This window comes from Cryptotermes secundus, unplaced genomic scaffold, assembly GCF_002891405.2.
Source record: "Cryptotermes secundus unplaced genomic scaffold, Csec_1.0 scaffold2763, whole genome shotgun sequence".
Taxonomy (NCBI): Eukaryota; Metazoa; Arthropoda; class Insecta; order Blattodea; family Kalotermitidae; genus Cryptotermes; species Cryptotermes secundus.
In genome coordinates this window covers 1-11,621 of record NW_019727147.1, presented here as the reverse complement: position 1 = coordinate 11,621, position 11,621 = coordinate 1, and the positions used below count along the sequence as shown (strand labels likewise).

At 43.9% G+C, this 11,621-nt stretch overlaps 1 protein-coding gene across 1 annotated transcript; it reads left to right on the top strand.

The window, feature by feature from the left end:
• The first annotated feature begins 1,631 nt into the window (after window positions 1-1,631).
• LOC111864572 lies at window positions 1,632-11,613 on the top strand. Its single transcript, XM_023851924.1, has 2 exons — window positions 1,632-1,708; window positions 8,977-11,613. The coding sequence occupies exon 2, from the start codon at window positions 8,980-8,982 to the stop codon at window positions 10,687-10,689; it is 1,710 nt and encodes a 569-aa protein (XP_023707692.1). The 5' UTR covers window positions 1,632-1,708; window positions 8,977-8,979; the 3' UTR covers window positions 10,690-11,613.
• The last annotated feature ends 8 nt before the right edge of the window (window positions 11,614-11,621 follow it).

Sequence of the window (11,621 nt, the reverse complement as noted above, 5' to 3'; positions counted from 1 at the left end):
TATATACCTGTTTACATATTGAGACATTGTGAAAGGAAATTCATTTTATATGCCGTTGGTTCCTTTGCGAGATGGCAGGGGAGTAATTTCAGACAGAGTTGTCATCAACAGGCATCCGCCGTGAATGCATGACGTCAGCAGTCCCACGAGTGCAAGTTTTGTGTATAGGAAGGAGACAAATAATGGTCATGTAAATGAAATAACAACACACACATTCGGAGAACACACACACACACACACAGAGAAAGGTGATATCGGACGCCACAACAATTAGCGGGGAATAAACAATCAGAAAGCAAGGTGATCTTATAAGCCTAAAATTTTTTCCAAAATAGGAAAGTACCCTAAAATGAATTTCGAATGATACAACCCTTACTTACTTACTTACTCATGGAGCTGAGCCTTGCTGGAGGAGCCACCAATTCTGCAGCTACTCAAGAATTTTCCAGCATTTTATAGAACCCGAAGGTTCATTACCGTGTTCACAAGAGCCCTCCACTGGGCCCTATCTTGAGCCAGATCAATCCAATCAATACCATCCAATCCTATCTCTTTAAGATCCATTTTAATATTGTCCACCCACCTACGCCTTGGTTTTCCCAGTGGTGTCTTCTGGCTTTCCCATCAATATCCTATACGCATTCCTCGTCTCCCCCATTCGTGCTACATGCATATATACATATAACCCTTAGACTACTTAAATTCAAGCCAGGACCCGGCATAAATGAGGCTTACAGTAGCAAACTTAAGTGACCGAAATGAAAGGGTTGAATAAAGCGATCAGTAACGACGATTGTAATTAATGAGGCGAGCCTGCGCACATCTCTAGCTGACCGCTGAACGCAATGCCCGCTCCCTCTACCAATCGCAGTCGCGTCATGTCCGCCCACCGTTGCTGCAACTCTGCCACAACACTGGCTCTCAGAATTCATGTTCCAGCCACAGGCTGGGCAGCCGGGGCTTGATTCCTGAGAGAGAAAAGTGATTTTTCTCTTCTCTACAGCTCCCAGACCGGCTATGAGGCCACCCAGCCTTCTTCCCTTGTGTAAGGCGACCAGGGCGCGAAGCTGATCACTTACCCCGATCTGCTGCAGAGGTCACTAATGCTGGAGCCATACCTGCACGCCTACATACGTCTTCATGATGGGGAGCAAACACAGCTTTCCTTTTACGTCGTTACAAAGAATACGACGTTTCGGTATGTCATCAGTCATTAGTGACAAAGTGGAAATACGAAACCTGTTGGGTCCACTAGATCACCTTAATTTATATTCACTGATACATAGAAGCAGTTTAATTCTTGGGCCATTTTACAACACTCTTTCAACTGCACATTATACAGAGCGTTTCGAGACATGAGAAGATCGCCTGAGTTTAACTCAGTTCAGATTTCGGCGAGTTACATGTGGCTCCACAGCAGAACTGGGTGGACACAGAGAGAAATCACGTCTCGCGCTGTTGCATCCTGCGGACCCACATGAGCCTCCGCTAGAATTCTCATGCAGACGAAATATAATGTTTGTGTATGGCTAGTAGCTAGTGACGTCACTGGCCTGCGGCGATAGCAATGAGTGGTGATTTCAAAGTTGAAAGCAAATAGTGGGGGAGCCTTTAGAGGGTGGTTTCATTGTTCTTGGTGTAGTTCTGTGTTGAGAAGCATCGGCAGTGGTTGGACGATCTCAGCAGGATCGAGGAACCATCGATCAAGGTAAGATTAAGTAAGATTTGATGTTTTCACGGCCGTGACTATGCAGATGCCGTCTTCTGGGATGTGGCTGCAGCCAACTCCTTGCGCTTCTTCATCGCTCGCGGATTTATTAATACCTTGAAGATGGAGGCGATACGTTCCTCCGAAACGTGGTTAACACAATATCTACACGGCGCCTATACCAGAAGACGACATTCTCCAAAGTAAGGTTATATCTGGTTTCCATAGCAACGGTATACAATGAAATCTCGTCAGGAGGCAACAGTGTCCCTGTGAAATTCCTTTCAAGTTCCTTTAGGTGGGGTGTGACGCAGTTCACTTAGTACGTCGGATACTGTTTGGCCCTTGTGCCAGCCCCTTTTCATGTATGATGATGAATGTGGAACAGTCGGTGGAATGAGAATTGGGAGGGGAAACAGAGCTACTCGGTTTCCCTGCCCCAGTTCCAATATGTCCGTCTAATATGGCTGTTACCTTGTAAAATCGCCTAATCTCGTTCAAATCCCGAATCCCTACAGTCAATATTCAGGAACAAGGTGAGTGCCTCTGAAGTGTGAAAATTTACGAATATAATTCAGCCAAATTATACAAACTCTTGTCATTTTAGTCCGCAAGCGAACTATACCGACCGAGCGACCGCCGCTTTTCGAAGAAGTTTAGTGCCAAATTTTGGCGGATAGAGGGTGTCGCGTGGTCAGCATAACGAATCCCCTCGACCGTTAATTTCGGTTTTCTAGACCAGACTCGCTATTTCCTTGAAACACCTCAGTTATCATCACGAGGTTGAGTGGACCCCCTTCCAGACCCACTACTTCTCAGAAAAAAAATCTGTAGTCAGGAACGCTGACCACTCGACCACACACGTGGACAGCCAAATGATACAGCGATCCCTTAATAACATATGAACCCAAAATTTCGACATTGGTCATGAAGGCCAGACCAGAGCACCGTAGCTGAATTTCGGAGTCTCGCTTCGATGAACAGACTCACATGGAGCCTGCACACAACATCACCCCTTGCCTATATCTTGGCGAGATGTGAATGAAGTCACACCCTGTGCACATCACAGAACTTCATAATCATCACATTCAGGAATACAGTTGAGTTTCCAACACGTCTGGTACGGAGCAAGGTGCAACCGTGAGTGGAATTTTCCACTGTCACGAGTCTATTTTGTTTGTTCACCCCCACCCCGGACCCAATGGGACTAGCCATGGTTAGCAATATGTGATCCGTGATTCTCCGGACACAACAAGACGTGGACACCAGGTCCAGGTTTACAAAATATTGTGTACTAGTCTCCGTAGTATGAGCTTCAGGCAATGAAGCCTCAGTATAACGGACGTTTCGGGATTACATTGGAAACAAGTTCATGGCCTCTCAAGGGAATTTACAGATCGTGTGTGACACCGTGTGGCGGCACATGTCGCATCACAGAACTTCCTGTGTACTTCACTTCTCCGCTACTTGCAACAGTTTGTGTTTGTCGCGACTGTTCCTCATTTTCAAGATTTTCCCGGAGTCTCGCCAGAGCATGTCCCTTTACGAGGCCAAGTGGGCTCAAGCATATGAACCACCGTTTGTGGGTACGGGCAAGCTCCGTCCCTCTTTCGAAGCCGCGAGTCGATCGGCAAAACAATGATTCCCCAAGCTTTGGTGGAACAAAAAGTTTCATTGCCCCGTTCACAAGAGACTGCTACTGGTCGCTAACCTGAGCCAGATCAATCCAGTCAATACCACCCCATCCGATATCTGTAAGAGCCATTTCAATATTATCCTCCCACCTACGTCTAGGACTTCCTAGTGGTCTCTATCCTTCCGGCTTTCCGACCAATATCCTGTATACATACCTCTTCGCCCCATACGTGCTACATACACTGCCCATCTCATCCTCCTTGACTTGACATTCTAATTATATTTTGCGATGAGTACAAGTTATGAAGCCCCTCATTATGCACTTTTCTCCAACCTCTTGTCACTTCGTCCCTTTTCGGTCCATATATTCTCAACACCCTGTTCTCAAGCACCCTCAGTCTATTTTCTTCCCTTAATGTCAGACACCCGTACAAATATTCGTATATTCCAATTTTTACGCTGTTAGGCAGTAGCCGAAGGGAAGCAAACGTTACCCGAATGCAGAGTAGGCGCTATATATATGACGAGACAGGCAGTATGGCGACTCGTTGTTTTCCACTGTACCCTGCGAGTAGCGCGAAGTAACTTCCCACTGACGCCACCGCTACCCCCACCCCGCCCGGATGCGAAATAGTGAGCCGTGTACAGACTAGACTACAGGTTGAAAGTCAGAGGAGTTGAGGTTCGATTCTAGGCAGGGGCAAGTAATTTTTTGTCGTCCCCAAAAAGTTCAGACAAGCGCTGTCTTCCAACAGACGTCCTACATAAATAGTACTAGGGGCAAAGCGACGGGGGCGAGAAGCTGACTACTCACCTACGTGTAATTCCGATGTTACGAATGGTGGAGTCATACCGCCACTCCCCCATACGTCTTATGTATTTAGTGGCCAATTAATTAAGGACGGTTAAAACTATCTCTGCCGATCACAATGGCCGCACGGTCTAAAGGGGCCCATACACATACGAGTCTGGCTCGCGAGGCCGACTCTGCTCAGGTTCCAGTGAGCTAAACTCGTCCGTGTGTGGGTCGCAAAGTTAGGAGTCAGCCCATCCGTTTGTGGTGAAATTAATCCGAGCCCGACTCCCGAGTCAAGCTCGCCGAGCCAGACTCTTACGTGTATGGGTCCCTTAAGGCATGAACTGTCTTCACTGTCTCAACAGTGGTATCTTCCCGGGTTGACTCCTCTCTCCCACCCCCTCTGTAAAGGAGACCAACCACCTATGCAAAAGGATTAAGAAACTGAAAAAGCGGCCAAGGTCCAACAAAGGGCAGTAGCCACATCACTATCCGCCACTTGGAGTTGAGAAGCATAGCGTAGCATAACGGGAGTTGTATCCCAGTACACACAGTTCCAAAAACATATTCATTTTACTCAATGTATTCAAGAATCGGAGCAGTTTTTCAGGCCCTACATAAAATTCAGGAATTTCTTGGCGCACTGTGTTCCCAAGTCCCAAACACCGACGTTACAAATTCTGTTGTATACAGAGACGTGAATTTTTGTTACGTTAATATCCCAACTTTACTGAGTAGGTGCAGAATTGGCGGCTCCTCCAGAAGGGCTCAGTTCCATGAGTAAGTAAGTAAGTAAGTAAGTCATATCCCAACTTTATTCTCACGCACAACAGATTACATGGTAATCTGAAACCGCCAGTTTGCACAACACCTGTTAACAATATACACTGCACATTTTGCAGTTCACTTGTTTCACTTTTAGCCCACAACCTTCATTCACTCATGGAGATGAGCCCTTCTTGAGGAGCCACCAATTCTGCAGCTACTTAGGAATTTTCCAGAATTTTACAGAAATCGTGTTCACAAGAGCCCTCACTGGTCTCTATTCTGAGCCAGATCAATCCAATGCATAACACCCCATCCGATATCTGTAAGATCCATTTCAATATTACCCTCCCACCTACATCTAGGACTTCCTAGTGGTCTCTTTCCTTCTGGCTTTCACACCAATATCCTATATGCATTTTTCTTCTCCATTCGTGCTACATGCCCTATCCATCTCGTCCTTGACTTGATCATTCTAATTATGCTTGCCGAAGAGTACAAGTTATGAAGCTCCTCATTATGCAGTTTTCTCCAACCTCCTGTCACTTCATCCCTCTTCGATCTAAATACCCTCAACACCCTGTTCTCAAACACCCGCAGTCTATGTTCCTCCCTTAATGTCAGAGACCAAGCTTCACACCCATACAGAACCACAGGCAAAATTGTAGTTTTGTATATTCTAATTTTTACATTTTAGACAGCAGACGGGAAGACGGATGATTCCGGACTGAGCAAGCATTACCCGAGCTCAATCGCCTCTGAATTTCCTCCTGAATCAGGTTTTGATTTGTTATCGTCGTTCCTAATGTTCCCAATGGCATAGTGTAAGGCAAAGTTGAAAAGGAGTTGCCATAAAGCATGTCCTTGTTTTAAACCATTCGGACTTTACTAGACCTTTCATTTAAACGTATTTTAACCAGCCTAACTAGTTTCATGGGTATCCCAAACTCTACCAGAATATTGTACAATTTCTTTAATGCTGGCCTATTGTACCAGCCCCAGACGATAGGTGAGGGTGATTGTGGAGCAATTGGTGGAATGAAGATGGCAGGGGAAACCGAAGTACTCTGAGAAAACCTGCCCCAGCGTTACTTTCTCCCCCAAAAATCACACCTGACCAGACCCGGGATCGAACAGGAGTCGCCGCGGTGGGAAACCAGCGACTTACCGCTTTAGCTATGGCGTGGCCCATATTGTACAATACTTTCCTCCTAACTGAATCACAGACTTTCTTGAAGTCTACGAATAGCTGATGTACTGTCTCATAATATTCCCATTTTTCTCCAGTACCTGACGAATGCAAATGATCTGTTAGTAGTTCATCCGTTATGTCGAAATCCAAACTGATGATCCCCAATCATTTTATCTATATATATATATATATTGATTTTAACCTTGAGAGAAGAATATTGGATGAAATTTTGTATGAAGTTGATAGAATTGATATCCCCCGATAATTACTACAGTCAGTTTTATCACCCTATTTGTGAACTGGTACAATAGTACACTCCTTCCACTGATCAGGCAATTGTTCCTTATTCCAAATTACATTAATGTGCTTCTGAATCAACGCCTCTGTGGTCTATTGGTAAGAATTCCTGGCTACATATCATGAGGTCCGGGTTCGATTTCCGGCGCTACCAGATTTGTTCTGAGAAGTAGTGAGTCTGGAACGGGATGCACTCAGCCTCGTGATGATAATTGATGATCTATTTCAAGGAAATGGCGGCTCAGATCTAGAGAACCGAGATTAACTGCCGTGGAAATTCGTTGCTCCGACCTCGCGACACCTCTAACCGCTAAAATTGGCACTACTTTCGCCGAGAAGCGGCGGTCGCTCGGTCGGTATAGTTCGCTTGCGGTCTAAAATCACGCAGTTACGAATCTCAGACCGTAACGTTTCACCTCCAACTTGAATCAGTTCTGCCAGAATTTGATCACTACCTGGCGTTTTTCAACTTTGCAAAAACAATTTCACCCTCAAGAGGACTAAGTTCAGGTACTAACGGCTCAGCTGTATGTGTTTCTACCTGCCTAACATCACTGACCATATGTACATTCAATAACTGACAGAAGTAGTTCCTCCTCCTATTCAAAATGTTGTGTGAATCTCCAAGCAGATCACCATTGTCATCCTTCACTAAGTTACTTCCATATTGGTATCCCTTGTTGAAGTCATTTATTCCTCTATACAGGTCTCTTATGTCTTTGTTCTTATTGTTCGTCACAAGCTCATCAATTTTGTCTTTCAGATATTCCCTTTTTTGTTCCTGAAATGCCTGCTGGTTTCGCGTCTTATGTTGTTCAGATTATCCCCATTTAACTCGCTTGGATCCTGTAACCACTGCAACTTGGCCTGCTTTCTTTGAACCCATAATTTTAAGCATCCTTCATCGAACCATGGCTTATGCTTCTTCAGTTCATAATAACCTAGACTGTTTTTGGCAGACATTTTTATATTCTCTCTAATAGTTTCCCAAGTTTTTCTAATATCCACCTCAGTGTCCAAGTTTTCCAAAGCCGCGAACCTATTTGAGATTTCAAAACGAAACTGCTCTTTACCCTCTACCTCATTTAATTTCTTGAGATTGAACCTCTCCATATGAACTCTGTGTGCTGTTTGTTTGCTCACTGCAAGTCTTTCCCTAACCTTTGCCACAACCAGGTAGTGGTCAGTATGGTGAGTATCACAATCTGCTCAGTCTTTCCATAACCTTTGCCACCATCAGGTAGTGGTCAGTATCACAATCTGCTGCCCTGACTGATCAGACATCAAGTATACTTGAGTGCCATCTCCTATCAAAATATGGTCTATTTGATTGTGTATTTTCCCATCATGAGATGTCCAATTAAATTTATGGATGTTACGATGTGATCCTATACAGTAAGTTTTTTGGATATGGTAAAATTTACTACTCTAACTCCATTATCATTACTAATTTCGTGCAAACTCTCATTCCCAAATGTTTGTTTGAAAATGTCTTCTCTCCCAACTTTGGCACTGAAATCTCTTATACAATTATCATAGGTTACTTCGGGAATTTATCAAATACATGTTCCAGTTCTTCGTAGAACCTGTTCTTCATGTCGTCAATTTTATATTCTGTTGGGGCGTGAACATTCATACCAATGACATCAACAAAACGACCTTTTAGCATTTTATATGATATCCTATCACTAACGAATTCTACCCTCTTAACTGCTGATACCATTCTCTTATGTACGAAATAAACCTGTACCTAATTCACGGTTCTCATTCCCGTTTCTATAGAAAAATGTATAATCATCTGCTGGTTCAGTGCCACCTCCATCCCATCTGATCTCCTGCACTCCCACTAAATCTAACTTATATTTTGAGATTTTTCTGCCACTGCCCTGAGCGAACCTGCCCTATACATACTTCTAACATTTCAAGTGTCAAATCCACTTTCTTTCGCTTATTCAACGAGTCTGTCCAGGTCCAAGGTTTTTGTGATCTTTCGTGGCAAGATTATTTTTTACGTCAGGAGTTGTTAACTCCACGCCCAGCCGCTAAGCTGTAGGGCCACCCCGTTTCGGCTGTCAGCGACTGCTTAGTCAATACATTCACAGCTACCCTCCATCCATAATGTGAGGACGGGCCATGCCATGGTGAGAAAGGACCCACATAAAGTGGAAGCATATATAAGGATGTTTTCTGTATGTACCGGACACTGGAGTTACAGTAAAATGAATGTAAACGGTTAAATCTTCCTAGACCTTCTTGCCTCGTAGAATTATTTTTTTATTCCTAATCCTTAATATGAGGAATAGCCAGTGGTATCTAAGCTCTTCCTGAAATTTCGAACTTTTTATGGAACTCAACTTTTCTTTAGTGTTTACATGAAAACCCACCACTGAAACCCGTCCTGACCCATATTAGTCCAGCATGTAAGTTGCAATTCCAATTCTATAAAATCATGTTAATATTACTCTCCCATCTACGTCAATGTCTACCTACTCGAATCGTCTCTTGCCTTTTAGTTGTCCAAGCAAACCATCTCCAACCAACATCTAGTGCAATAAGTCTGTAAACATACTCATGTGTTCACAGAACATGGAACCACTTAACCTGGAGGCACTAGCAGTCCAAGCAATATGCACCTACATGTCGCAAATGTGTCTTCGCCTTGTTAAGCTTGCACATCGAGCATCAGACGGGGAAGTGGACGTCAGCCAGCGTGACAGATTCCCTGTCCCCACGAGAAGGAAACACGCGCAACATATCTCCAGTGCCAGCGAAGCCGAAGTGACGGCAATTTGCTGCGGGCTGAAACAGGTGCTACAGACCGACATCCCTCCCTGCTTTGCTGATTATGTGACATCAGAGATTCTCAGACACGTGGATGATATGCACACGCAACTCATGGAATATACAGAAATTCCAGAGGGGCACCTAACAGTGTTGCGAAACTTTGCTGCTGCCATTTTGCATCCTTGTGTCGAAACACTTGACCTCTCGTTCAATTGGAAACACATTGCAGACTATGTGATTTGTGAGTTGCAATGTGTTCCAAACCTCCGAACGCTCAAATTCAGTTCCCATAAAGTGGCTGAGGACTCTAATAATAAGAGTCCCATTTTGTCCTACAAGTATAACGGCTTGTTTATGAATGTAGATCACGTGAGGACAGGCAGGTGCCTGTCTCGTTTAGAGCATTTAACTTTTGAGTTTGAATGCAGCGATAAAATGCTGCAGGGCTTGAGTGAGACATGCTCTCAGCTGAAAACTTTGGACATCAATGGCTCTTACAGAGTTACCGACGCCAGCGTCGAATACATAAAGAAGTTTACACATCTAAAGATTCTAAACTTGAAAAGGACGAAAATTAAACGTGAAGCTCAAAGAAATATTCTGAGTCACTTATACGAAAACAAGCCTTGCCAACTGGAGCTGTATGGTTGTACTGACATAGACCCCTGTCACCTGGACACACTGGTCCAACTGATTCCAAACATCCAGGAGCTGAGATCTGCCTTTGTTAAGCACGAGAACTCAGCCCGGGTTTCTGGCTGCTTTCACAATTTGAAGATATTGCGTATTGACCATTGTAGTCTATATTCTTTGCTTAAACATCTCTCAAAATGTTTCCCACATTTGCAAGAACTACAAATCACCGGAGATAACATGATACTTTCAAAAATGCAGAAGAATTTTCCAAAACTCAATAAACTTTTCCTGAGAACATGTGACTTACCAATTGATCTCAGTTTTCATAACACCTCTCTAGAGCATCTCACCCTTATCACGTGTGGTTCTGAGTACAGAGCAGAAACCCTGATATCACGATGTCACCATCTGAAGACACTTGAAATCATTGCAAGCAGCAGTTTTTATGCTAGTAAGGAACACGTTCTCTTTCAAATGCCCAACTTGAAAGAAGTGTCATTAGGAGCGGTAGGAGGGCATATACCACCTGAAATTGTTGCCTTGCTTTCTGAACGCTGTAAAACAACAGTCTTGCTGGAAGACCCAAAATTGTCCTCACTCTATGAGGGCTGTCCTGGGGTGAGAGTAGATACTGACCGGTGGCTTGAGTTAACTGAGCCCACTCTGTCCGATGCTGTGATGCATAGTCGTTGGGGAACCTGCCACTCAGAGTTGTTCAACCCCACAAAAAGATGCAAATACTCTGCTTACATGCCACCATTTGACGAAAGTGATATAGTTTCCTGGGAAAAGCAATACAAGAGACGGAGACTTGATATACTTTTGCTGTGGAAGGCGAGACAAGGGACCGAGAGTTGCCCTAGTTGCCTTAAGTAGGCGGAGGGGATGGGGATGTGTTTGGTAAGGATTTAAATAGAAGCGATGTATTTGGACATAGAATGGTTTCTGTAATATGGGCGTGGAATTTTACTTTAGGGATTCAGGTCAATTGGTCCTATCTCTTCTTCATGCGCAGATTAAACATTTTCTGTTTGTTTTTTTTTTCTTTCAATTTTGTTATCCCACTCATTTCAGGTTATAGAATATAAATGTGTATTTACAATATGGTAAACGAACCATTTAATTCACGTTCAAGTAACTGGGTCTAAGTTCCGATATATAGCGTCACACATGTAACAGGTATTCATGACAGGTATGCAATTGGTTGTTAATGAATTTGAGGCATTGGCGCATAACAGAAGTAAAGTGAGAGAACTGAACTCCCCAGATATGGACCCCCGTGCAAAATGGAAGCAGTAAATGATTCATGTAAACTACCATAGGAAACCCTCTCTCACGAGCTTCATTCCAGCACTGAAAGAAGCAGGGGACTCTACAGGTTACTTTTATAACAAGTTTCAGTGTTACATAACAAACTTTCACGGTCCTTGGACTATTTGTTTTCACACTCTGCTAGCTCATATTTATTGTGGGACATCTTTCTCATTGTGAAACATCAAATCACAGGCATGCTCAAGCGGTTAATCGCCGGGTTGCCAACGCGGTGACCTAGGTTCGACTCAAATTCAGATCATGCAGGATTTGTGGTCGAGAGAGAAATATTGCTATGATTTTTTCAGAATATTTCGTTTTCCCCCACCAGATCCCATTACACAAGCAGCTCTACATTTATTTATCATCGCGTCTGTTATATATAGACTCCATACAGACAGGGTGGTTACGGAAACAGCTTAAATCATACATCAGGACTGAAAGTCACTTCCAGCAACCCTTACAGCATTTTATGACTGCCCCTTCCAATCCCTGGG